Below are 24858 nucleotides of genomic sequence, written 5' to 3'. Positions count from 1 at the left end.
GTCCCTTTGAGTGTGATATATTGTTTCAAGATGCTAAAAACCCATACTTTCTCAAAGCATATCTGTTGTACTGGTTTTCCCATTTTCACAGAATCCTCATTATCAGAACTCTGTACTCTTTTCAAAGCACGTCAGACTCGGACCATATGCCACTGAATAATGCTTATCAATTGTATAAAACACTCAAAAAAAGATGCACCACAAGAAGAACAATGAAAGTCACAAACACTTTCTTTTTTAAAAAAATAATTAAATACATCACATCTGGCACAGATGTTAAATGAAGTTAAAATATTTCCTCATAACTACTATTATTCTTAAAATACACTTCTTTATGATACACCCTACAGACTAAAGGGGAAAAACAAAAATAAAAGAAACACTTTAGAACATTCTTTTGATCTACTAATATGAAAAAAATTTTTTAAATAAAATTCATTTAAGGTAGTATGTTTTCAAGCTTTACTGATACACCTCAGAACATATTCTCCTGTGCCCAATCTGAGACCCAAAACAACCACACCTCAAAGTAATTTACCATACTGTTAATATACAAATGTGTTTATAAATGATTAAATATATAATTAGACGAGAAGTAAATATGTAAATGAAATCTAAACAATAAGATATAAATCTTTGCTATGTCTGCTAAATAAACACAATATTATTTTCAATGTTTGCATTTAGTTTAGTCTGATTCTTAATAATAGCAGTATCAAAACTGGGCTGTAGGATGAGATATGAAAATTTTTTATTTATTAACGTTTCCAACTTAATTCACTATGCTATTGTCTGGAAATCCCAGTATAAGCACTTCATGTGGTGGCTGAGATGGTAAAGAATCTGTCTGCGATGCAGGAGACCTGGGTTAGATCCCTGGGTTGGAAAGAGCCCCTGCGGAAGGGAATTGCAACCCACTCCAGTATTCTGGCCTGGAGAATCCCATGGACAGAGGAACCTGGTCGGCTACAGTCCGTCGAGTTGCAAAGAGAGTCAGACACGACTGAGGGACTAACACTTTCACACTATTAAATTTCTGAACATGTATTTTATGCTCATTTCAATTTTTGGTGAGTGCAAATTTCAAAACATTCTTGGAGAACATTTTCATAGATGTCTGCTCTTAAAATGCAGAGAGGGACTTTCCTGGTGGTCCAGTGGTTAAGAATCTGCCTTGCAATGTAGGGGACGTGGGTTTGATTCCTGAGGTCCCACACGCTGCAGAGCAACGTTTCCAACTTAACGAGCCTGCAGGCTGCAACCTGAGTGCTGCAAGCATCGAGTCCGTGCGCCGCAACAAAAGATCCTGCGTGACCAACAAAGGCCTGACATGCTGCAACTGAGACCCGGGGCAGCCAGATAAATTAGTAAATAAACAAGCATTAAAAAATAACCAAAATACAGAGGAAGCTGATAAAAGGGACATTACAGCGTTATAATCTTAAGCAGCAGAATTTTAAGCAAATACTATATTAACATGAATCAAATCTGTGAAGGATCACAAGTAAAAGATTATGAATATATGATTAAATTTTACCACAGAGCTTTCAGCAAAAAGAATATCTGTTTTAAAAAGTGCTATTCAATGTAATGACATTTACTGAACATTTAACTCTGTTCTAGGTCTGTCCTATGCACATTAAATGTACTAATACGGGATCGGGATGGGGAACAAATGTAAATCCGTGGCTGATTCATGTCAATGTATGACAAAACCCACTACAATATTGTAAAGTAATTAGCCTCCAACTAATAAAAAAAAATAAATGTACGAATACATTTAATCCCCACAAGAATCCTGTTGGGATAGGATTACTATCGTCCTTTCATAGACTAAAGGATGAGCTCAGAAGTGTAACACCTGACCAAGGTCACCAGCTTGCAGTGGGCAGTCAGTCCTGAACCTAAGAAGCCAGGATCTAGTCCACGCTCTCAACCACAATGCCACCCTCTAACCAACACGTGAATGAGCCATGTTTCAAGTACCTACTTGAAGTAATGACATCATCCACTTGGCTGAGGGCTAGACCTCATTGTTTTAAACAGTATGAAGAAAATAGGTGAGATTTGAAATCATGGGTGATGTCCCAGACTCACACAGCTGGGAAACTCTATACAGACGATTTGCAAATCTATTTCTTTTTTACAGTTGATTTCTTCTCCTATGTTCAAAATGAAGGATACTTCCAATTATCTTCTCCTCTAAACTATCACCTCTCATTATTGAAAATGGCACAGTTCTTCTTGGTTGCTTGCATTTGACATTTTAGCTACCATCCCTATCAAAAGACACACACTCCCACTTCGACTTTTCCATCTTCTCTAGACAGCATGTTGTCCATGATTCCGTAACTATGTGGGGCAATAAAAAAGCGCAACTCTGAAACAGCCGCTCTGACCTGCAGCTCCCTTGCTCGGTTCCCTTGCTTTGTGCTATTGGGCAAGTCACTTAGTTCTTCTAAGTTTTTAGTTCCCGCATCTGTAAAACTGGGGTAACAGGAGCAATCCTCCTAGAATCCATGGCTAAATGGGATAAGGTAAGCCTTTAGGGAACGATTAAAGCACTTGATAAACATATCAGTTATTACTAAGCATTAACAAGAGCTTTACCTCTTTAGTCAATAGGACATGTATGATATAAACTAAGACAAAACAAAAAAAGAAAAGTCTCCTATCTTGAAGCTGCCCTTAATTACACAAACATTCCACGAGGCCCAACTCAGTTCAAATGTCCAATGCTTAGCAAACCTGTAGATAATGTCTGTTTTGATACTTAACATTCTTAGCCTAATAGTCTTCTGTATTGGATGGTCCTTAAAGAGGTCTGAAGCTTGATCAAAATAGAAAGCATGTGGGGTGGGACTTTTGTATCATGAGCTAAATCTATTTTAATTTGATAAAACAGATCCTTTAAGTTGAAAATACGGTTACCCTCATTACAGTCAACTTAATTTCTGATTTTCAAAAATCTCAACATCCATCTTCAAAGCCTGGTGCTAAATTCTTACCTATAGGAAGAGGTCAGTATGTATATGTTGAATGAAAAAGCAAATGGACCAAAGAAAGCTATAGTAAAGTGTCAGTAGTAGAAACTCCACCAAACCTGAACTTGTGATGATTTTGTATAAACCTAGAGTTCATCTATGAAGGCTTTACTTGTACTGTAGTTGGATGAGTTATGTTTAGCTTAAAAAGAGAAAAGTTTTCAAGTATCAAAAAATTCCTTCAGTATTAAGCATGTGGTGTGCATGCGTGCTCAAGTTGCTCAGTTGTGTCCGACTCTTTTGCAACCCCATGAACTGTAGCCTTCCATGGAATTCCTCTGTTCACGGAATTTTCCAGGCAAGAATGCTGGAGTGGGTTGCTTTTTCTCCTCCAAGGGATCTTCCCACCCAGGGATCCAACCAGCATCTCTGGCATTGCTAAGAGGATTCTTTACCACTGAGCCACCTGGGAACTCCCATTAAACATGTGGAAATAACATCAGTTCTACTTTTCATGAATGTGCTCCTACTGTGTACCTATGCAGCTTTTCATGAATTCACTTTGAAGCATTGTATAAAATTAAAATTAGCACATTTCCTTAATAACGCTCAATGTCATCTACATTAAGTCATACAGCCAATTAATTTGAATTAACAAATTAACAGTATTGTTTAACAATACTATGTTCCAAGGAATTTTTATCTTTCACACTCTGATTTTCATGTTCCCACATCTAGATTCCTTTTATACAGTCAGAAAGCTATTCCCTTTCCTGCTTCAGATTATTTCCCCGAATCTACCTTTCGGTGGTACCGTAGACCTTAGAATACAACCCAAACATTGTGGTGCAGGACCTTTAGGGCAAAAAATATTGTAGAATTGTGTTTAATTCATTCCTACTTGTAAGGATCTAAGGACTAAAAAAAAAAAAAAGGTAGTTCTCTTTGATGTGCTTTTTCTTTTAGCTACCTGGACCTTATTTAACAGTGTGGAGGAAGAAAGGGTTAGCTATGCTGTTAACTGGACAGATAGGTAGAGGAGATGAGGAGGAGAATATAAGACAGACTGAAGAATAAAGTCTAATCTTCAGCCAGGTTCTGTTTTCCCATTCCAGATATGCATCTCATCCAAAGTGTGAGTGATGAAATCAGCGCGGTATTCTGAGCTTTCAATCAGGAAACCCACTCAGAAGAAAGGGTGTTTCCTCTGCTCTTTTATCTTGCAGAGCAGGCTGGCAACTATCCAGATCTCAGCACCATTCACCCTGCATGCTGAACTAGACTGCAGAATATTTGGCAGAATCCAACAGACCGTACTTATTAGGTACTAAATTATAACATTAATTAAATTACATAGAAAAGCTTCTAGAAGGAGCTGTATATGTTATTTGCTTCCATTTCCTTCCCTGCCCACCCATTTACTCAGCTCATTCCAAACTGGCTTATGTTCACAACATGTCACTGACTGTACTTGCCAAGTTCATTCAGGACATCCAAGTGCGAAATCCCATGAGTGTTTCTCTGTTCTTATCTCACTCAACTCCCATTAACATCTGATGGAGTCAAGCACTCCTTCCTTCATGAACCCCTCTTGCCTACAGAGGTCAGGACGCTGTCTTTCCGCATTGGCACCACTTTCTCTGGGTCCTTTGCCAGCTCCTCATTTTCTACCTGAGCTCACGATGAGAGTCCCTCAGGCCTGCCTTCTGAGCCCCACACTCTCTGAGGGTCTCAGGTGCTCACCTGGGTTCGAAGGCTGCTTCTCCACAGATGCTCCCAAGTTCATGTGTTCGTCTCACTCACACTGTGTGTTTCACAGACTTACTATGTTTAACTGCCTTGAAATCTTCACTTGCAAGTCTTGTTGTGCTGTGTTTAGGCATGTCCAACTCTGTGCAACCCCATGGACCGCAGCCTGTCAGGCTTCTCTGTCCATGGGGATTCTCCAGGCAAGAATACTGCAGTAGATTGCCATGCTCTCCTCCAGGGTTGAGAGTCTTAGAGATATAATTTAATATGTCAAAAACACAACTTTTCCCCTCTTTACTTTCCTTTTGTTTTTAAAGCTCAAATCTGTTTTCTGTCTTCCTCTTTCCATCCTAAATCTGTCTCCTTCTTCCTCTCTATCCTACAGTCTCAGCTCTCCCCATTTCAACACACGATACTATTACTTACTCAGACGTTTATAGTTAATAACCGAGGCACCATTCTTGATTCTTTTCATTTTTTCAATCACCATTTCTCATCTATTAGACAGTCCTATTGAATCTAATCCCAAATATATCTTTTAATTCCTACTCTTACCACTCTTTGGTGGCCTTGAGGTCACCACCATCATTAATTCCATGCATACTTCCACTTAAAACTATTTTCCACCAAGCAGCAAAGTGAAGTGAAAGTGAAAGTCACTCAGTTGTGTCTGACTCTTTGTGACCCCAGGGACTATACATTCCATGGAATTCTCCAGGCCAGAATACTAGAGTGGGTAACCATTCCACTCTCCACGGGATCTTCCCAACTCAGGGATCGAACCCAGGTCTCCCACATTACAGGCAGGTTCTTTACCAGCTGAGCCACCAAGAAGCCCAAGAGTACTGGCGTGGGTAGCCTATCCCTTCTCCAGCAGATCTTCCTGACCCAGGATTCGAATTGGGGTCTCCTGCATTGCAGGTGGATTCTTTACCAGCATACTTCCACTTCAAACTATTTTCCACTAAAAAGAAAAAGTGATTTAAAAAAGTTTAGCTTAAAACCTTTCAAAGCCTGGGGATGCCCCCTCCCTTAGATATCAGTTTAGTTTGCTTCCTCACTTCCTTCAGTTCTTCTCTGTTCAAAAGTACCTTCATCAGGGAGGCCTCCTCAACTTGCATTAACGTACGGCATTTCAGTACTATCCCTGGCACCCCTATACTCTTTGCTTTGATTATTTTTTTCTCCCCACATCAATGATCACAATCTGACATATTTGCTTATTAGCCATCATTCCCACCAGAGTGTTAATCCCACAGGGCAGGAACTTAACCTGCCTGACATAAGAAGGAGCTCAATAAATGTTGGCTTAATACATGAATACATGAGTGTCTTATAGTACTGAGAATAAAAATCCAAACTCCCTAACCAGGGGTCAGTGGCCTTGCCTGAGCTGGCTTTGGCTTGTCTCTCAAACATAACTTATACCCACCTCCTCCTAGCTTATTCTGCTCCAGCTGAACCTGATCTTCTCTCAGTTCCTTTAACATGCTGTCCCTTCACCTGCAAGGCTGTTATCATCTCTCTTGGCCTAGCCAGCTCGTTTTCATGCTTCGGTGCTCAGCTTAAATGTCATCTCTTTAGAGAGGTCTTCTCTGACCGTTCTACTTAATGAAGAACCTCCCATCCCTCTATTCTATTTGATTTCTTACTGCCTTCTTCCATAGCAATTTTCATAACTGACATCAACTATTTATTTAATCACGTATATACTTTTAAACTTCTATTTTCTTCACTTAAGCTTTTTGAGATTTGGGATCAATAAGGCTAACACATGTGCCTGGTAAGCTGTAGACATTCAATAAACAGACGTTAAATAAATGAATATTTCACTAATTCTGTTAAGAGCCCTATTGATTTAGTGAGAGGATTATTTAATAGATATTTTTGAGAGGGGAGAGAAAGAATTCCTAATTAAAATGTCAGGTAAACTTGCTGAAGCTGCTGATCATGAATTGGATGTTGTCTGAATCATACAGCCGTATAAGCACTCATCATTAGTAGAAATAAAAGGACCCAATGGAAAAATATTACAAAATGTGATCCATGAACCTTCCATGTGTGTGCCTATTCCTGGCATACCATTTCTACTTCAGTCCACCCACGTAGGCCCCATGGGGCACTTTTTATGTGCAACTGACTGAGGGGAGAAAAATTCCAAATGGCTTTGAACAAGATGGTAGCACTCTAAGAAGTACACTGACATGGTATTATGGTCACTTCATGAATGACTCTAAGGAAAGAAGTAAACGTTGAGTGTAATGTACTTCCCTGTCACTTTACTGCAAAATGGAGATGACGCGAACTGACGATCCACTCTTTACTCTGTAGTTACTGATTAGTCAAATGGCCAGGAGTTCGGTAAGAGTGCTACCAGGGAACAAGTGACAAGAAAGCAGTTCTATGTGCATGAACTTTTAAAACGGTCCAAGAATAAACGGCTACCTATAGCCCATGAAGATGTTTACCAAAAAGCTAACAGCAGTGTGGAAAACGCTGTGAACCGTCCACGGGGCATCTGAGGGCACCCAACAGCCTCTCTCCCAGGCCCTAGGTCTTGTGCGACGGGTTCATGTACTAAGTTGCTCCATCGTGGGAGAGATGAACTCTGCCTGAGCTAAACACAGGCTTCCATCTCCTCGGGCGGACAGACCCACTCTGCTACTGCTCGGCGCCTAATATGCGAGTGACGCAAAAAGCCTGGGCCCATTGTAAGTACTTTCCCCGTGGGAACAGACAGCTACCTGAAATTACACTGGACCCTTTCGAGCACAGAGCGGACATCTACTTGAGATGATGTCTAGGATGGACACTATAGATTTTGATTCTCCTATGCTGCCCACCATGTCCTGTCAGTGCCTTGAATGGCAGGGTAACTGAATAAGGCTTCAGTTAGGATAGAATAACTGAATGCCTTGTACATCATCATGATCTCCTGGATGATAATGCTTCTGCCTGAGGAACTCACGTGATAGAGAAAGATTAAGACAAAGGCTGCCAGGAGATCCACTTTTCTTACTATGTCTCTCACTACCCAGAAAGAGCTGGCTTTATAGATTAATGACTCAGAGTGGCAGCTGAGAGACATTACTTCAGTGAGGCTGGTGTGCTATTTCGTAGGATGAGGTGTATGCTCTGAACTAAGTAATCATTAAATGACACTGCTTCTCTCACTGCCGGAATACACAGTTCCAGGAACCAAACAGTCAAAGTGTGCTGATGTTTGCAAACAGAGCTGATAAACAACCTGGGAATTTTTTGTTTCCTTTCCCTACACCTCTAGCTATTCTCATTTATAGACTTAATGTTCAAGGGATGTAACAACTTATATGGAAATTGAAAGAGCCACAGGGCTATGTGAGCAAGCAAAATGTGGTCCTGGTATAGTCTAGGTAACTGACCCTGATGAAAACATGGGGCTATTGCTATACCACAAGGGGAGGGGAAATTCTGAATGGACCTCACAGAAATCTTCTCACATTTGGAAAATAAATCAAAGCTTTTTTTTTTTTTTAAAAAAACCCTTTATATTAAACATATATGAACAGTCAACTTCCAATGTTTCAGGAATGTGGGTTTTGGTAACTCCATGGAACAGAGAATGTGAATTAGCTTAGGGGCTGGTTGAAGAAGACGTGTGTAGGTGATGGGTAGTAGAGAAAATAAACCACAGATATCTCTCTGATCAGTTGCACATGGTGGCCTCTACCCTTGCTGTCTCATGTACGCACTACCATATTTTAACTAACAATATGTTACATGTTTAACCAACCTCATGTCTCTGTCCCCATCCCTCACTGTTAAATATAGCATGAGTTGACTGTGGATAACTTCATAATTCAGTACACTGAGCAGAGAACATTTAGAGAGAACTGCCAAAGAACCAGAGGGTGACTGGATAACCAAGAGATCTAGGATTAATGGAGCTAATGATAAAATTGAAAGTTGCCTCCCTGGGGGAGGCATGAGTGGATTTTGGTTATATGAGGGAGAGCTGCATTGTTAGGAGGAATTTTTATTTATTTATTTAAAGTGAAGGTCTGGAGAGAATGTGCATGAATGCATTTGGGCAGCAGAAGGGCTGTGCTGAACCTTCACTGTTTACAGACAACCAGTGCCTGAACATCTCTCAATACAAGCCAAAGAGGAAAAGATATTCCTTACTCCTGCTGCACGCTAGATACTGAAGTTTAGGCACTTAGATGTTTCTGTCTTGGACTTGAAGCTTGAGTTCAACTCAGTTCAGTTGCTCAGTGGTGTCCAACTCTTTGCGACCCCAGGGACTGCAGCCACCAGGCTTCTTTGTCCATCACTAACTCCCAGAGCTTGCTCAAACTCATGTCCATTGAGTCAGTGATGCTATCCAACCATCTCATCCTCTGTTGTCCCCTTCTCCTCCTGCCTTCAGTCATTCCCACTATCAGGGTCTTTTCAAATGAGTCAGTTCTTGGCATCAGGGGGACAAGGTATTGGAGTTTCAGTTTCAGCATCAGTCCTTCCAATGAATATTTAGGACTGATTTCCTTTAGGATGGACTGGCTTGATCTCCTTGTGGTCCCAGGGACTCCCAAGAGTCTTCTCCAACATCACAGTTTGAAAGCATCAATTCTTCAGTGCTCAGCTTTCTCTATGGTCCAATTCTCTCATCCATATGTGACTATTGGAAAAACCATGGCTTTGACTGGATGGACCTTTGTTGGCAAAGTAATGTCTCTGCTTTTTAATATGCTGTCTAGGTTGGTCATAGCTTTTCTTCCAAGGAGTAAGCGTCTTTTAATTTCATGGCTTCAGTCACCATCTGCAGTGATTTTGGAGCCCAAGAAAATAAAGTCTGTCACTGTTTCCATTGTTTCCCCATCTATTTGCCATGAAGTGATGGGACTGGATGCCATGATCTTCGTTTTTTGAATGCTGAGTTTTAAGCCAACTTTTTCACTCTCCTCTTTTACTTTCATCAAGCGGCTCTTTAGTTTCTTTTTGCTTTCTGCCATAAGGATGGTGTCATCTGCATATCTGAGGCTATTGATATTTCTCCCTGCAATCTTGTTTCCAGCTTGTGCTTCATCCAGTCTGGCATTTCACATGATATATTATGCATATAAGTTAAATAAGCAGGTTGACAATATACAGCCTTGACATACTCCTTTTCCAATTTGGAACCAGTCTGTTGTTCCATGTCCAGTTCTAACTGTTGCTTCCTGACCTGCATACAGATTTCTCAGGAGGCAGGTAAAGTGGTCTGGTATTCCCATCTCTTTAAGAATTTTTCACAGTTTGTGGTGATACACACAGTCAAAGGCTTTGGCATAGTCAATGAAACAGAAGTAAATGTTTTTCTGGAATTCTCTTGCTTTTTTGATGATCCAACAGATGTTGGCAATTTGACCTTAGGTTTCTCTGCCTTTTCTAAATCCAGCTTGAACATCTGGAAGTTCACAGTTCACATACTGTTGAAGCCTAGCCTAGAGAATTTTGAGTATTATGTTGCTGGCATGTGAGATGAGTGCAATTGTGCGGTAGTATGAACATTCTCTGGCATTGCCCTTCTTTGGGGCTGGAATGAAAACTGACCTTTTCCAGTCCTGTGGCCTTGCTGAGTTTTTAAATTTGCTGGAATTCTGTGTGCAGTACTTTAATAGCATTATCTTTTAGGATTTGAAATAGCTCAGCTGGAATTCCACTAGTTTTGTTCATAGTGATGATTCCTAAGGCCCACTTGACTTCACACTCCAGGATGTCTGGTGTGAGGTGAGTGATCACACCATTATGGTTATCTGGGTCATGAAGATCTTTTTTGTATAGTTCTTCTGTGTATTCTTGTCACCTCTTCTTAATAGCTTCTGGTTCTGTTAGGTCCACACTGTTTCTGTCCTTTATGGTACCCATCTTTGCATGAAATATTCCCTTGGTATCTCTAATTTTCTCTAGTCTTTCTCATTCTATTGTTTTCCTCTATTTCTTTGCACTGATCACTTAAGAAAGCTTTCTCATCTCTCCTTGCTACTCTTTGGAACTCTGCATTCAGATGGATATATCTTTCCTTTTCTCCTTTGCCTTTCTCTTCTTTTCTCAGTTATTTGTAAGTCCTCATCAGATAACCATTTTGCCTTTTTGTATTTCTTTTTCTTGGGGATGGTTTTGATCACGGCCTCCTGTACAATGTTATGAACCTCCGTTCATAGTTCTTCAGGTACTTTATCAGATCTAATCCCTTGAATCTATTTGTCACTTCTGCTGTACAATCATAAGGGATTTGGTTTAGGTCATACCTGAATGGTCTAGAGGTTTTCCCTACTTTCTTCAATTTAAATCTGAATTTTGCAATAAGCTTGAGAGAGTGATGTAAAACCCAACCTTTTGGGGTTAATGGTGGAAGTGGTGGCTATCCAACTGAGAAATCCAAGACGCATAGCAGCACATGCCCACAAACTTTTGGAATCACTGCAGGAGGCTTCATAATGGTAAATATGAAAGAACATTACTATTATTACAGAATGAGTTTTCTCATTCTGCAGTATGATTTTACATCAGTGATATTTTCTAATACTTTACTTTGAGGCTTTACTGGGTTAAGAATATACTTGGATAATTTCTTTTGTCTTTGCTGAGAATCAAAATAGTACACATATATTCTTCCTTGGTCACCTTCTCTTTCTCCATCCTCTTCAGATTTGCCCTAGCTTTCTTTCCTCTCTCCCCTGAATCCATCAGCTCCCACCTCCACATCTAGGGACACTTCCTGACTTCACACCATTCAACTGAAGAATTATTTAGATGCTACTGTCTTCCACAGGGTCTCCCTACTCTACAGCTGCCAGGATAAACTGCCCCAAGCTTACCCTGCCTCCTCTGAATGCTCAAGTAGTCAACACTCAAGTCCTACCAGAGTACTCATGACCTACCACAGAACAGCAACCTGACACTACGGAGCAGCACCAGGAGTACTCACTAAATGTCTAGGCCAGGGTATCATGGAGAGTAACCCTTACAAAAACTAGAGTCTTGAAAAGTCCTAACTTATTTAGAGGATTCAACAATGAGAACCTACTTATAATCAGATGAATTTGCATAATAATCAGTTGTAAACCCTCCGAGAATTTGACTTTAAAGGTGATGGTTTTTAGTGGCAGGAATAAAAACAAAGCTTGGGTTGTCTTATTCTTGAGATGGGCTTAGTGAAACAAAATGTCCAGAAATGACATAATTTCCAACTGGCCTATTTTAGCAATGAAATATATGAAAAAGCAAAAACCATGTAAGTAATTTCTGTACTTTCTAATGAGCCTTGGTGATAGACTTTTTGCTGATTAAAAAAAAAAAAAAAAACAGAACAAAACAAAACAGGGAAGTAGTTTCATACAATGGTGAGCAGTCCAGAGTTGCTAAGGTCTCACACCTTTAAATGAAAAATAAAGAACAGTAGAGTTGAACTGTAGCTGGGGAGAGCACACGAGGTTCACATTTGAGGTTCATGCGAGTCACACATGTGCTAAAGGCATAGTTCTTATATAAATATGCTTTGAGCACACATCCCCAAATGTAAATAGTTACCTTATACCCTGACTTCAAAGAAAAGTCTCCATTGCGAATACCGCTAGTGATAAGACACAAGAGGAAGAAAAACAAAACCAAAAAGAAAATAAGGCTAGATAGATGCTGTATATAAACTAAACTGTATACAGGTATATATTTCATACACTTATTTTTCAGCATTTCCTTTAAGTCAAGATAATGTTTAAATGCAACAGGGTCATTATTTCGGCATAATAAGTAAATAACACAGGATATGGAACTTTTGACAAAATTATTTTGATTCTAAATTATCTTGAATTATATATCTTGTATATGCCTACAAATCGCATTAAAGGAGTAATGATGACACTTGAAGGATAAATGATAGCTTTCGCCCTACTTCATGGGTCATGTGATAGCTTTTACACGAAGTGAATTTTGGGTTCTGCTACTTATTAGTGATTAATAAAGTCATCTGTGGTCCTACATAAGAATCTTGAAATATTAACTGTTGCTAGTTAACCAATGTTAACCTATGACTGTAACATACACGGTGTCATCCAGCCCTAAACGAGCTGTGACATGGACGGGGAGGGATATGTGACTGCTGAGACCGGCTCTAGCAGGCTAGGAGCACTGTGTTCACTGCTCCTCAGGCTACATGAGATGAAAAAGGGGAGATGGGCAGGGGGAAGGAAGATGATGCAACGGTTGTATCACTGATTTCACCTACTTTTTTTCAATCATAACTCCAGCTAGGAACATATTTTTAAAAACCATAAAAGTGTAAGAAAGAACAAATCACCATCTATCAATCTATGGCAGGAGACAGGAGGAATACCTACATTTAGAAGTATTGGAAGGAATCACAAAGAATCATATTAACAGACTGTTTCACATAAAATGCAAATACTGCCATTTGAAAAAACTAAAAGACACTCAGTGAACTACCAAAATTTACTAATAAAGCAGATGAAAGGTTAATACATGTATATATAACTAATACATACATATGGAAAAAAGTAACATACTTCATGAGTGACATGCCTCATACCAGGCATACCTCATTGTATTGTGCTTTGCAAATAATGTGGCTTTATCTTTTCTTTACAAATGGAAGGTCTGTGGCAATTTCATGTTGAACAAGTCTATCAACACCATTTTTCCAACATTTGCTCACTTCATGTCTCTGTGTCAAATTTTGGCAATTTCCTCAATATTTCAAACTTTTTCATCATTATTTGTTATGATTATCTGTGATCAGTGATCTTTGATATTACTATTATGATTACTATTACTATATTACTATTACTTATGGAAGGCTTAGATGATAGTGAATTTTTTTTTTAGCAATACAGTCTTTTTATAATAGATTAAGTTATGTACTTTTTTAAAGACATAATGCTATTGCACACTTAAATGATTATAGTATAGTGTAAATGTAACTTTTATTAAGCACAAGAAAAGCAAAAATTTTGTGTGATTAGCTTTTCTGCAATGTTAGCTTTATTGCAGTAGTCCGGAACACAATCCACAATATCTCTAAGGTGCGCCTGTATAAAATTTTAGGGGTGTATGCATGTGTATATGGTATTTCAGTTTGGTAAGGCTCCCACACAAATCTATTTGAAAAATGCTATACTGCAACAGATAAAAGCTCAGAGGAATGAAGGGACAAAAGAGAATAAAACAAAATATATGAAAAAAAATGTTTAACCACAAAAAAATTAAGGTACACATTAAAACACTAAAACAAGAAACATTTTATCTATAACAATGAATTACAACAAGTGAGCATGTAGTGAGGCTGTTACTCTCATACACTGCTGACAATTCATATACCAGTAGGGATAATCAAAATTGGTATAGTCCTTTTGGAAAGTAATTATCAGTGTGCATGAAAAATTATTAAAAATGGCTACATTATTTGAATCATTAATTTTAAATTTATAAGTTTATACACAGGAAATAACTCTAAATAAAGAAAAACCTATAATAATAAAGATGAATGATTATTTAATTATAGGAGAAAAATACAATGGAATAGTCATATAATAGAATTATGCAGATATGAAAACATTTTAGTGATGCTTATTACTTAAAGGACAGTAATAGGATTTTAATTTTTACATACTTATCAGTGTTTTCTAAATTTTTGAAGATGGTCAAATTATATAGTTGATACAAAGTTAATTTTGCTGAATTGATTATGAATTTCAACAGCAGTGAACACTCAAATATTATGAAAAAACTTAGCCAAATATTAAAATATACATAGGTGATGAAGTTAAAGGGAGAAACAGAGTAATAAATGGACAGCCTGGTGGGGCTCAGTGGTAAAGAATATGCTTGCAACGCGGGAGGCATGGGTTTGATCCCTGGGTCGGAGAGCTCTCCTGGAGAAGGAAATGGCAACCCACTCCAGTATTCTTGCCTGGGAATCCCGTGGACAGAGGATTCTGGTGGGCTACAGTCCATGGGGTTGCAAAGAGTTGGACATGACTTAGGACTAAACAACAGCAACGGTAATAAATAGATTAAAACTAAACATAGTTATATATGTAATTCCTATTATACTACAATACACACTAATTTGACAGGTATAAGAAGTAGAATTAAAATATGTTGCTTACTTCTCTTTCATCCATATTCAACCACTGCTTTGGATCTTCTTCAGTAGCTAGAAAGGCTATCAATTCCAAAGCAGTAAGACGAGTTTGACGTCTTGATGAGACAAATATCAAAACAGGCTTGGCTGGAGAATGGCTTCTAATTGCTGTTGAAAAATTGTAGAAAATAAGATAGTAAGCCACTTAAACCAGAATCTGAATTTCATTAGGATGTCAAATAAATGCATGAAAACTAAGGATGTAAATGATTTAATTGAATTCTTAATTTGGTCATGAAATTTAGCATTATCTGAGCTACTACCTGGTTCTGACATTATACTGGATAAATGATAGGAAAGGAAAGATAGCTGTCTCTACTCAGGAGAAATTTCTGCCCAAGACAGGGAAGACTGAACTGTCTTGACTCCTGGTTCCGTTATGACCTGCCAAGGGAGGAGACTTAAAAGCTGAGACTCTCCATAAACAGCTGTATATGGATACAACTATGATGGATACTAAATCTTAGGTTGGGTTTTCTATTTTTGAGTTGTGTTTCTGCTTGCCTAAGCAATGATATTGCAGAGTTAGTTGGTCCTGGGGTCTGGACAGAGAATCAAGATCTGAGGCAGGGGTGGGGGGGTGGGGTGGGGTTGAAGGAAAGCCACAAAAAATTCCTTTTATTTTTGTCCTGTTACCAGTAGATAGAAAAATTAAGTGAGTTTGTATCAATAAATTAATCAGATATGTCAGAAAAATGTTTTCCCCCAAATGTAAGCATAAGGTTTCAAGTGGGAAGATAAAAGAAAGCAGAAGGAAGATGAAGAAAATACCATGCTTGAATCCATGTCTGAGTGATGGCACATAGGGAGCAGACACACAGAAGATGATAGTTTGAAAACTGGGTAATAAGCCTGAAAAAATATTACTTAAAGAGCCACACAAATCATTTGACTTAACTGGAGCTGAAGTTTCTTTGCTATGCATAGGTTCCGAAATACTGATAAGATGGCACAAAGAGAATTTATATTTATGTGTACATAGGTCTCTTAAAACAGTCAGAGGTATTAGGAATTTTTATACTAAAAAGTACAACTTCCTTGTAGTTTCTAGTTTGAAATGTGAGCTGCAGAATTTCTTTTTATGGGCTAAAAGAACAAGCTTCATAAATGGAAATGTTGACATGACCTTGGCTATATTTATACCTAAGAGTGAGAAATAAAGCTACCACAAAATCATAAATGCAAACTCAAAGAAATATAGTGATCCACTATAGGTCTCTTTATAAAGAGTTTACAAGGATAGCTGCTGTACTTATGCAATATTTAGAGAAATGTAGGTACAGTTAATTTACTATTGATTTACATAATATAAAATGCTTCATTTCAATCACGAATCAGTCATTCCTTAAATGGAACCAATCAAACATACTATGAAAAATTAACACATTCACAGTTGATCAGAATTTTTAGAATACAAATGGTAATGCTTTGATAAATCATATTAGAGATACATTTAAAATACACATATTAGTACAATATTGGTATCATTGGTGCACATAATCATGAATGAATGAATTTGCCTCTTTTTTAAACCTCAAACATTTAATGGATTTTTGCTGCTGCAAGAACAGGTGTGGCTGAACAGCTCACGGCAGATTTATTGTTCATTAGTGATTTTGTACAATGCTTCTGTGGAGGTGTAAATAATCTGAACTGCCAAGATTGGTCTCCAGTTCACAATCAATACTTTGCTTCTGTCATAAGGCTAATTACAGCAGCTAAAAAGTCACCTCACAACTGTCACCTCACAATCAACAGCAGTTCACATTAGAGAATTTATTTTGGAGGTTATTTTTAATTGATATAATAAATATTCCTTATGCAGCCTAAACATGAAAACATGTTTCAATAAAATAGGAGTGTTATTCTTAAATCTTTCCTGCTTGCCTAATTTGTTAGAAAGGGAAAAACAAAAAATAAAACATAATCAGATACATAGCCAAAAAAAGAATGAAATTTTTCAGATGATTCTGATAAAAATTAATATTATGAGTCTAAAATATTCTACTTGTCATTTACTCAAGTTACTATCATAATACCTTAATAAATTAATTTTAAGAATAATTTGATTTTTTAAGACTACATACATTTATTCTACCATGAAGACATTATCACTTATGAAATCAAATTTTCAATAGTCAGTTCAATATATATTAATATTCCTCAACAGTTAAGGTAAATAGTCCTAGATATTTGTAGAAGCTGGAGCAGCACCACCCTTTCAAACAAGCCCACGACATTTAGAACGCATTTAAAGGCTACCATACAAGACGGTGGTTACCCATCCCAGGAATCTGAAGCTTACCCTGAAATGCAGGCTTATTCATACTGGCCATACGGGGACAGTAATGCTGACCTGGGAAGCCCTGAATGTGGACTTCCAGCGGAACTGGGCGCACTGATGGTCGGAAGTTGAACAAGCCCATCTGGAGTAAAAATGAGAGAGAAACCATTTCCAGTTTTCATACTTTATAATACTCTAGTGCCTCCTTAATAAGGCCCTAGGTGCACACTACGCAATGTCTGGTTTACCAGTCTTTCACATACCTGACGAATATTGAGCCAGTCAGCAAGGTCTCTGGCATTAGCTAATGCAGTGGATAGCCCAACTATCCTAACAGGCTTTTCTGTGTGGGATGAGATGAAATTTGTTCGAGATACAATGACTTCTAGAACAGGGCCTCTTTCCTCCCCTAAGAAAGAGGAATAATGGAAGTTAATCATTTAACGAGTCCTGATGCTAGCTGCTGCAGGTATGAGGAGTCCAAGTTTGCGCACTGGATTCAGATGCAGTGGTACCCACCCAGCAGATGGATCTCGTCTATGATGAGAATAGTGACTTGCTTTACATAGTTCCTATTTTGCCAGCTTCGGCTGACTCCATCCCACTTCTCTGGTGTGGTCACGATAAGGTCAGCCTTGGCAATGGATTTCATATCAGGAGTTACATCTCCTGTCAGTTCAATAACTCTGGAGAAGAACAAAAATGATGCCTTTAAATTTTCAGGTAACACATGAGCTTAGGAAAGCAAAAATATGGCCTTCAAAATAAAATTATATTATGCCTAAAACTACTTTATCTCCCTTTGATTTCTGAAATTTTCTGACTTGAGTCCAAAATAGATATTTCTTAATGATTCTAAGATGATTTACTCCCACGAAATGAAGAATGTATAAAAGCAAATCACTGAAATCTAACTTCTATGCAGATGTGCATAGAATCATACATATGCATAGAATGCATATGTATCAAACTTTGTTTTCATTATGTTTACAAAGTCTCCACCCTTTGTGATTTTACAGAGGTGAACTCACACCTCCTCCTTATGTTGGAATAAACACCTTTCTAATGAGGGAAAGTGTTAACTTATTAAGATAAAAGGAGGCATTCATTAAGAATATGATTGTGTTTAAGCTTCATTTCTTTTCTTAGGTTGAAATTGTCTAGATATTACAAGCAAGTTCAAATATATAAGGACACAAACAGGTAAGTTGGGGCAAATATGAGAAAGAAGGAAAATTGAAGGCTAACTCCAAATTTTAGGTAATCATTTTTATTACCTAAGTCATTTTATATCTGTTTTGACATTCAAAAAACAGAAAAAAAAATCAAGATTAGTTCCTCCAAGGATAGCATTCCCAAAGCTTTTAGTTCCTTTTCTTATTTTTTTACATTTTATTTATTATTTTGAATAGGTGATATATTTGTATGGTTCAAAGTATGTATATATATATTATATATATATAGTAAATAGTCTCTGCATCATGGATATTCTCATCACCTGATTCTCATTCTAAAACAAACACATATTTATATTCTTCACCAAGTTTTAAAAACAAAAAGGGAATACTTAAGTTAAAAACATTTCTTTAAACAGTATCTTGGAAGATCTGTTTTTCATGCATATAGAATTTATGTATATAGAATTCAGTTTTTTCATATAGTAAGACCATATTTTGCACTGTGTGAATGTGTCATAGTGTATTTAGTGATGCTCCAGCGGTCACTCAGGTTACATGCAATTTTGCTATTAAAAAAAATTATAATAAGTAACCTCGTCAATAGTAAAAAATTTTTTTTATGTCATGTTCTTCAGTGATTTTTTCTTTTTTCGGTAAATTATTTACATGCAAAATGCCTTCTAAGCAGTTTTTGGAAGTTATTCTGAAGTGCGTGAAAGAAAAATAGAGAGACATATCTTATTTTTCTTTTGTTTTTGAATCTAAAGTTTTGAGATTTTCTTGCCAAATTAAAGTATAAGTAAATTAAGGGCTCTCATTTTTCAATCTTGAAACAAGTGAGAATATTGATAACATTTTAACTACAACACCTTTAAATAAAAAGAAAATGCAAATCATTTAAAAGCATTCAACAGTTTTATGCAAATCTTTTATTTGTTGACCCTTTTCAATTATTCATTGCATATCTTCTGAAAAAGTAAGAACTTACTTTTTACCAAGTTTTTCTTCTATTCTAACTTTCCAATCATCCATTCGTTCACGTACTAGGGCTTTTAAAGGTGCAATATATACTGCCTAAAATGGGGATGCAAAAAAATCTCATGAAAATAGTGACATCATTTTCAAATAAAGGTAAACTCAATAAAATGTTATCAAAATATAAGCGTAGTTTAAAAAAATGTATCTTTTAAGACTGAAAGAATTAAAATTTTAAATTAATGGAAAACTGTCATTAGCTTAAACTACATTTACCCAAAGTAAGACACGAATGTAACAAATCATAAATATACTGACATAGAAAATTTTAAATAGTTTTTAAAAAGCATTTTTAAAGAAAGTATTTTCTCTAGGTAGTTTATAATGAAATTATCATTTAAACATTTTTATTTTAACTGGAGGATAACTGTACAATATTGTACAATATTGTGTTGGCTTTTGCCATGCAACAACATGAATCAGTCGTAAGCATACATATGTACCCTCCCTCTTGAAACTCCTCACCACTCCCTACCACATCTCACCCCTCTTAGTTGTCACAGAATGAAATTATCTTTTAACATAATATGAAAATTTTTTAAAAAACCAGGAGATAATAAATTACATATAAGTTATAACTCTTTCATGAAAAAGGCTACTAATTTTGAAATTATAAAGATAAATAATCTGATTGTTTAAAATTTTAATGCAGATTTTATGGAAGATGCCAATGCCAGTCATACATTTTATGTGTTCTACACTTTAGAAAACAAAAATAAATTAAAAAAAAAAACCCTGGTCTTTAATAATCTAAACTTTCATACAGACTACTTACTGGAAAAAAATTCTTTCCTTTATAAAATGTTTCAAATTTAGAACAGAGCTCTACTGGTTGTGTTAATTCGTCTCCTAATGGCTTCCCTAGTAGCTCATCTTGTAAGGAATGGACCTGCAGTGCAGGGAACCCTGGTTTGACTCCTGAGTTGGGAAGATCCCCTGGAGAAGGGACAGGCTAGCCACTCCAGTACTCTTGGGCTTCTCTGGTGGCTGAGATGGTAAAGAATCCGCCTACAATGTGGGAGACCTGGGTTTGATCCCTGGCTTGGGAATATCCCCTGGAGAAGGGAACACTCCCTGGAGAAGGGAATGGCCATCCACTCCAGTATTCTTTCCTGGAGAATTCCATGGACAGAAGAGCCTGGCAGGCTACAGTCCAGGGGGTCGGAGAGAGTTGGATACAACTGAGTGACTTTCATTTTCACTTTTTTTCACTTTCAATGGATCCATAGCCACAAAATAAACTGAAGAGTAGGAAAACACAAAGCTAAGCAGGGAAGAATAACTACTAAGTGAAAATCACTGAAAAAGGAAGTTAAAACATTTCTACAATCACAAATGATGAGGAAGAGCACATAATTCTAATCATAACAAATAAATTGACTTTTTTAGAAAAAAGGTTTCTGAGAGTACTTCACATTTAAAGAAAGCTTTACTCGACACATTATTTTACATTAATAATAGCAAGGCCATTTGGAGAAATGTGGAATAAAAGCTGCCTTGGTATTTCCTGTGTGTAATCAAGCTGTATTTATTAAAGTATTAGCATTTCCTTCACAGCCAAAGGGTTTCATTATGATTAATGATTATGAATCATTATATTTCTTATAAGTATGGCTATGAACTACATTTCTTACAATGAAATTTCCTATGAATTATAGGTATCTTATAATGAGGAAAGGACATGTGAGCACCAATAAGTACATTAGAAATCTAACTAAAGGACTCCAAAGTGTTAATAGAAGTTTTCTTTTGGCCATTTACTCATATATTGATCTGGCCCCCCCTGGAAAACTCACAAGAGAGTGGCAAATCTATTCAATAAGTCCTGCCAGTATATTTAGAACTGGCTAATTTACAGATTATAAATTATGTTTTATAATTAAATGTAAACACGTGATTGTTTCCAACTGACCTTTGAAGTAGGGTACTTGTTGAAGACTCTGAAAATGGCTAATTCAGCTGCAACAGTCTTTCCTGATCCAGTGGGTGCTCCAAGTAGGACGTTACAGTCTGTGTGATACAGCGTGTGAAATATCTGTGTCTGCACAGGGTTAAAGTGACTGAAGTTGTAGAGGGCTTCATATGCTTCACAGCCCAAAGCTGTGACAGGCAAAGGCTGAAGATCCAGCAATTCTGAAAAGATTCAACCAGTACACACAAAACTGGAGAACACGCACATGATAAAATACCGTCTTTTTGAAACAAATTATAATAATCCTTAATTCTTCAGAGGGGAAAAAAAGATTAACCAATTCTTATATACTAGTTACAGATTTCCCTCCCCACCCCATTACCACGATTATGACATTGACATACACACTAAACACTTTTCTGGCAGAGCTCCCTCTAAGACAGCGCTAATGATCTTCCAATCAGGAAGGAGATTTGAATGAGAGGTGTATGAAAATATGCATGTTTTAGAAGAAAACTAAATCTGTGCCAACCTGTAGAAGGAGGAAAACCACTTGCAGAGTAGTACTAGAACAGTTACTAAGAACAAATAACTCTTCATCTGTTAGACAGTTGACAAACACAGTGGTTGAGGGCACTGTTGTTCCAGACAATGCAAACAAACATGAGCTTAAAATAAGAAGAAGCTTGGGTGGGAGCTTTAAATCAGAGCACGACTGGGTAAATAAGAACTGTGCTGAGAAAACATGGAAAGAAACTAGATTTAACTGTAAATCATCATGTAGACTAGAAGTCCAGGAGATTAGAAAATCAAAATAATTTAGAGAAATAAAGTTATACCTAGATACCCTTAAACCTGACAGTCATTTCATTTTCCTATAATCCAGAAAGGTATCAGTTAGCTAATTTCAGGATTACTCCATGAAGTATGACTCTACTTATTTTTTTTTTCAAACTATTATTTTTTATTTTATTTTTATTTATTTTTTTTTCCCATTTATTTTTATTAGTTGGAGGCTAGTTACTTTACAATATTGTAGTGGTTTTTGAGGGGGGATCGGGATGGGGAATACATGTAAATCCATGACTGATTCATGTCAATGTATGACTCTACTTATTTGAAGTAAGAAGGGGAAAAAAGAATCAAGAAGGGAACATGGTGGTCCGTATCTTGAGTTGGATCTTCACAGTACAGCTTCAAAGTGGAAAGTATGGAGAGTTCTCGTCTCAAAAAATATATTTAAAAGTAAAACACTAATTTTTAAAATATTATCACTGCCCCACTGCTCTACTCTATTATACAGGTAATTGATTAAGAACTAAATGTATGTTTCTTATACCAGATTACAATCACTGATATGTTTTGTAGCACTGAAAATCAAGGAGGAAGGAAATCTTAACTTGTAATGCCAATCAAAGCATAGACATATTCTTAAAAAACACTAAAAAAAAAAAAAACATTTCAGCATTTACTGACAATGTTAATTTAGGTGTTTTACTTCTGTGAAATACAAAGATTTTTCCTAGCTGATTCGAGTTCAGTGGAATGCCTGTATATAAACTTGGATCCACACAGAACTGGAAATCATTGAGGTTACATTATGTATTTTTTAATATCAATTGATAAGTCATGGTGGTACATTTGTTGCATTTAAAAATGTAGTCAGAAAATCAGCTAATTACATAAATAAGGTAATACATGCTTATCCACTCAACAAAGAAGGGATTAAATGAGAATTAAAATATAACATTAATACATGTTAAAATCAGGTACTGCAAGCAGAGAGACCTAGTAGTGATGTTGGTAGCGTATGTTTAAAGCACCCACAAAAGAGAAATAGACTCAGAGACACAGAGAACAGACCTGTGGTTGCCAAAAGGAAGGAAGAGAAGGAGAGGGATGGACTGAGAGTTTGGGGTTGGTAGATTCAAATCATTACATTTAGTAGGGATAAACAACAAGGTCCTAATGTATACCACAGGGAACTAGTCTTAATATCCTGTGATAAACCATAATGGAAAAAATATTAAAAGTGTATATGTATATACAACTGGGTCACTGTGCTATACCACAGAGATTGACACAACACTGTAAATCAACTAGATTTTAATAAAAAAATAAAGTACCAAATATTTTATTTTATTTTGAGATTCTAGGTATCACAAAGCTTATTTGATGAAAGAAAATCAGAAAAGTCTTCAATGAATAGATCAATAGATAATGCAATTTCATTATTTTTTGAGAAATCATAATGATTATAGAGAGGAAGGTACAGTAATAGAGCAACAGTGAGTGTCTAGGCTTAGTTTCATGTTTTTGGAACTCAAAAAAAAAAAATAAATAAAATTAAGGCCTGCATTGGGGTCTACATTTGATTTTGAAAAGTCTCTTCTCAAACTATATTTGAGAAATAAGATGTGTTTTGATTTAGATTCAGACAATTTTAAAGCATAGATACTTTTCAACATGAAATAAAAACAACAATTTTGGAAGATTCAAGTTACTATTCTACATGTTACCTGTATGGGGAGGATGTCTCTCTGGTAGAATCAGATGTTGAAAGTTGATAATACATACAGCCTCAGCTCCTAACCATCGATCAGACACTGCTCGGATGTAGTATTGGGAAGGCAAAGGCTCAAAAATAGGGATTGTAAATACCAGTAGTTGAGCTTCTTTACTAATGACCTAATGCGGAATAAAGTATAAAATGGATGTGGTTATTCTAGTAGCAAAGGGCCCTTATTATTCTCTTGTGAAAACAATGGTTTCTACAGCAGTAAGTACTAAAGAGAAAGAAAATATCTTGGATTTCTAAATAGCTGAGATATTCAGATACTTCAGAAACTTGTAGGTGGTCATTCTCTGAGGAGATCTGATATTATAGAAAGAAAAGCATATGCTCAATTTATAATATTTACATATGCATATCATCATGTATTATCAAGTTACCAATTTAACTCATTATCAGAACTTCCCTAACTTCATTCATTCAAGTACTTAACTTCATAATGTTTACCAAATTATTCATTTAATATTAAAAAAAAAATCTTTCACTACCATAAGTGAAATAACAGAACACTTGGCATAAATAAAAGATAATCATGAACACAAATGCAATGAAAATAAAATATTGCTATAAAATTCTATAGATGTCCACTCAGGCCTAAAGCTTGTTTCTCTTTGATAAAAACAGAAATTAGGAATGAAGCATCACAGTGAATTCCATCAAACTGAGTCTTTGTCTTGGAATTTTTAAAAAAGTATGTCTTTTATATAATGTATTCAGTAGTCTTAATACTGTGCCTTTTGTAACACCTGAAGTTATTTTTTATTTATTTAATTTAAAAAATTTTATTTATTCTACCCATTTGACACATTCTACCCCTCTGGAATCTATACCTTAAACCATTAGAAAAATTACAATTTAATTTCTCAGATGAAAATCACATTGAATATATGAATATTATAATATTTAATCACTCTTTTAAAACCAAACAGAAACATAAAACATAATAAATAAAGCTTTAATGGCA

General features: G+C 36.5%; 1 protein-coding gene across 3 annotated transcripts in view; it reads right to left on the bottom strand.

Moving 5' to 3' along the window:
- ASCC3 (activating signal cointegrator 1 complex subunit 3) overlaps positions 1-24858 on the bottom strand; it is a 320082-nt gene that overhangs the window by 84835 nt on the left and 210389 nt on the right. For all 3 annotated transcript variants that reach the window (XM_070450058.1, XM_070450057.1, XM_070450059.1), the window contains 7 exons: positions 23842-24010; positions 21323-21543; positions 19364-19449; positions 17717-17883; positions 17461-17606; positions 17219-17339; positions 14879-15021 (listed from right to left, as the gene is read on the bottom strand). In XM_070450058.1, coding sequence (XP_070306159.1) covers positions 14879-15021; positions 17219-17339; positions 17461-17606; positions 17717-17883; positions 19364-19449; positions 21323-21543; positions 23842-24010 — 1053 coding nt within the window. The remainder of the gene's footprint in view (positions 1-14878; positions 15022-17218; positions 17340-17460; positions 17607-17716; positions 17884-19363; positions 19450-21322; positions 21544-23841; positions 24011-24858) is intronic.

Source organism: Odocoileus virginianus, chromosome 19 (genome assembly GCF_023699985.2).
Source record: "Odocoileus virginianus isolate 20LAN1187 ecotype Illinois chromosome 19, Ovbor_1.2, whole genome shotgun sequence".
NCBI classification, from domain to species: domain Eukaryota; kingdom Metazoa; phylum Chordata; class Mammalia; order Artiodactyla; family Cervidae; genus Odocoileus; species Odocoileus virginianus.
The sequence above is the reverse complement of the archived record's forward strand: the minus strand, read 5'-3'. Positions and strand labels throughout refer to the sequence as shown.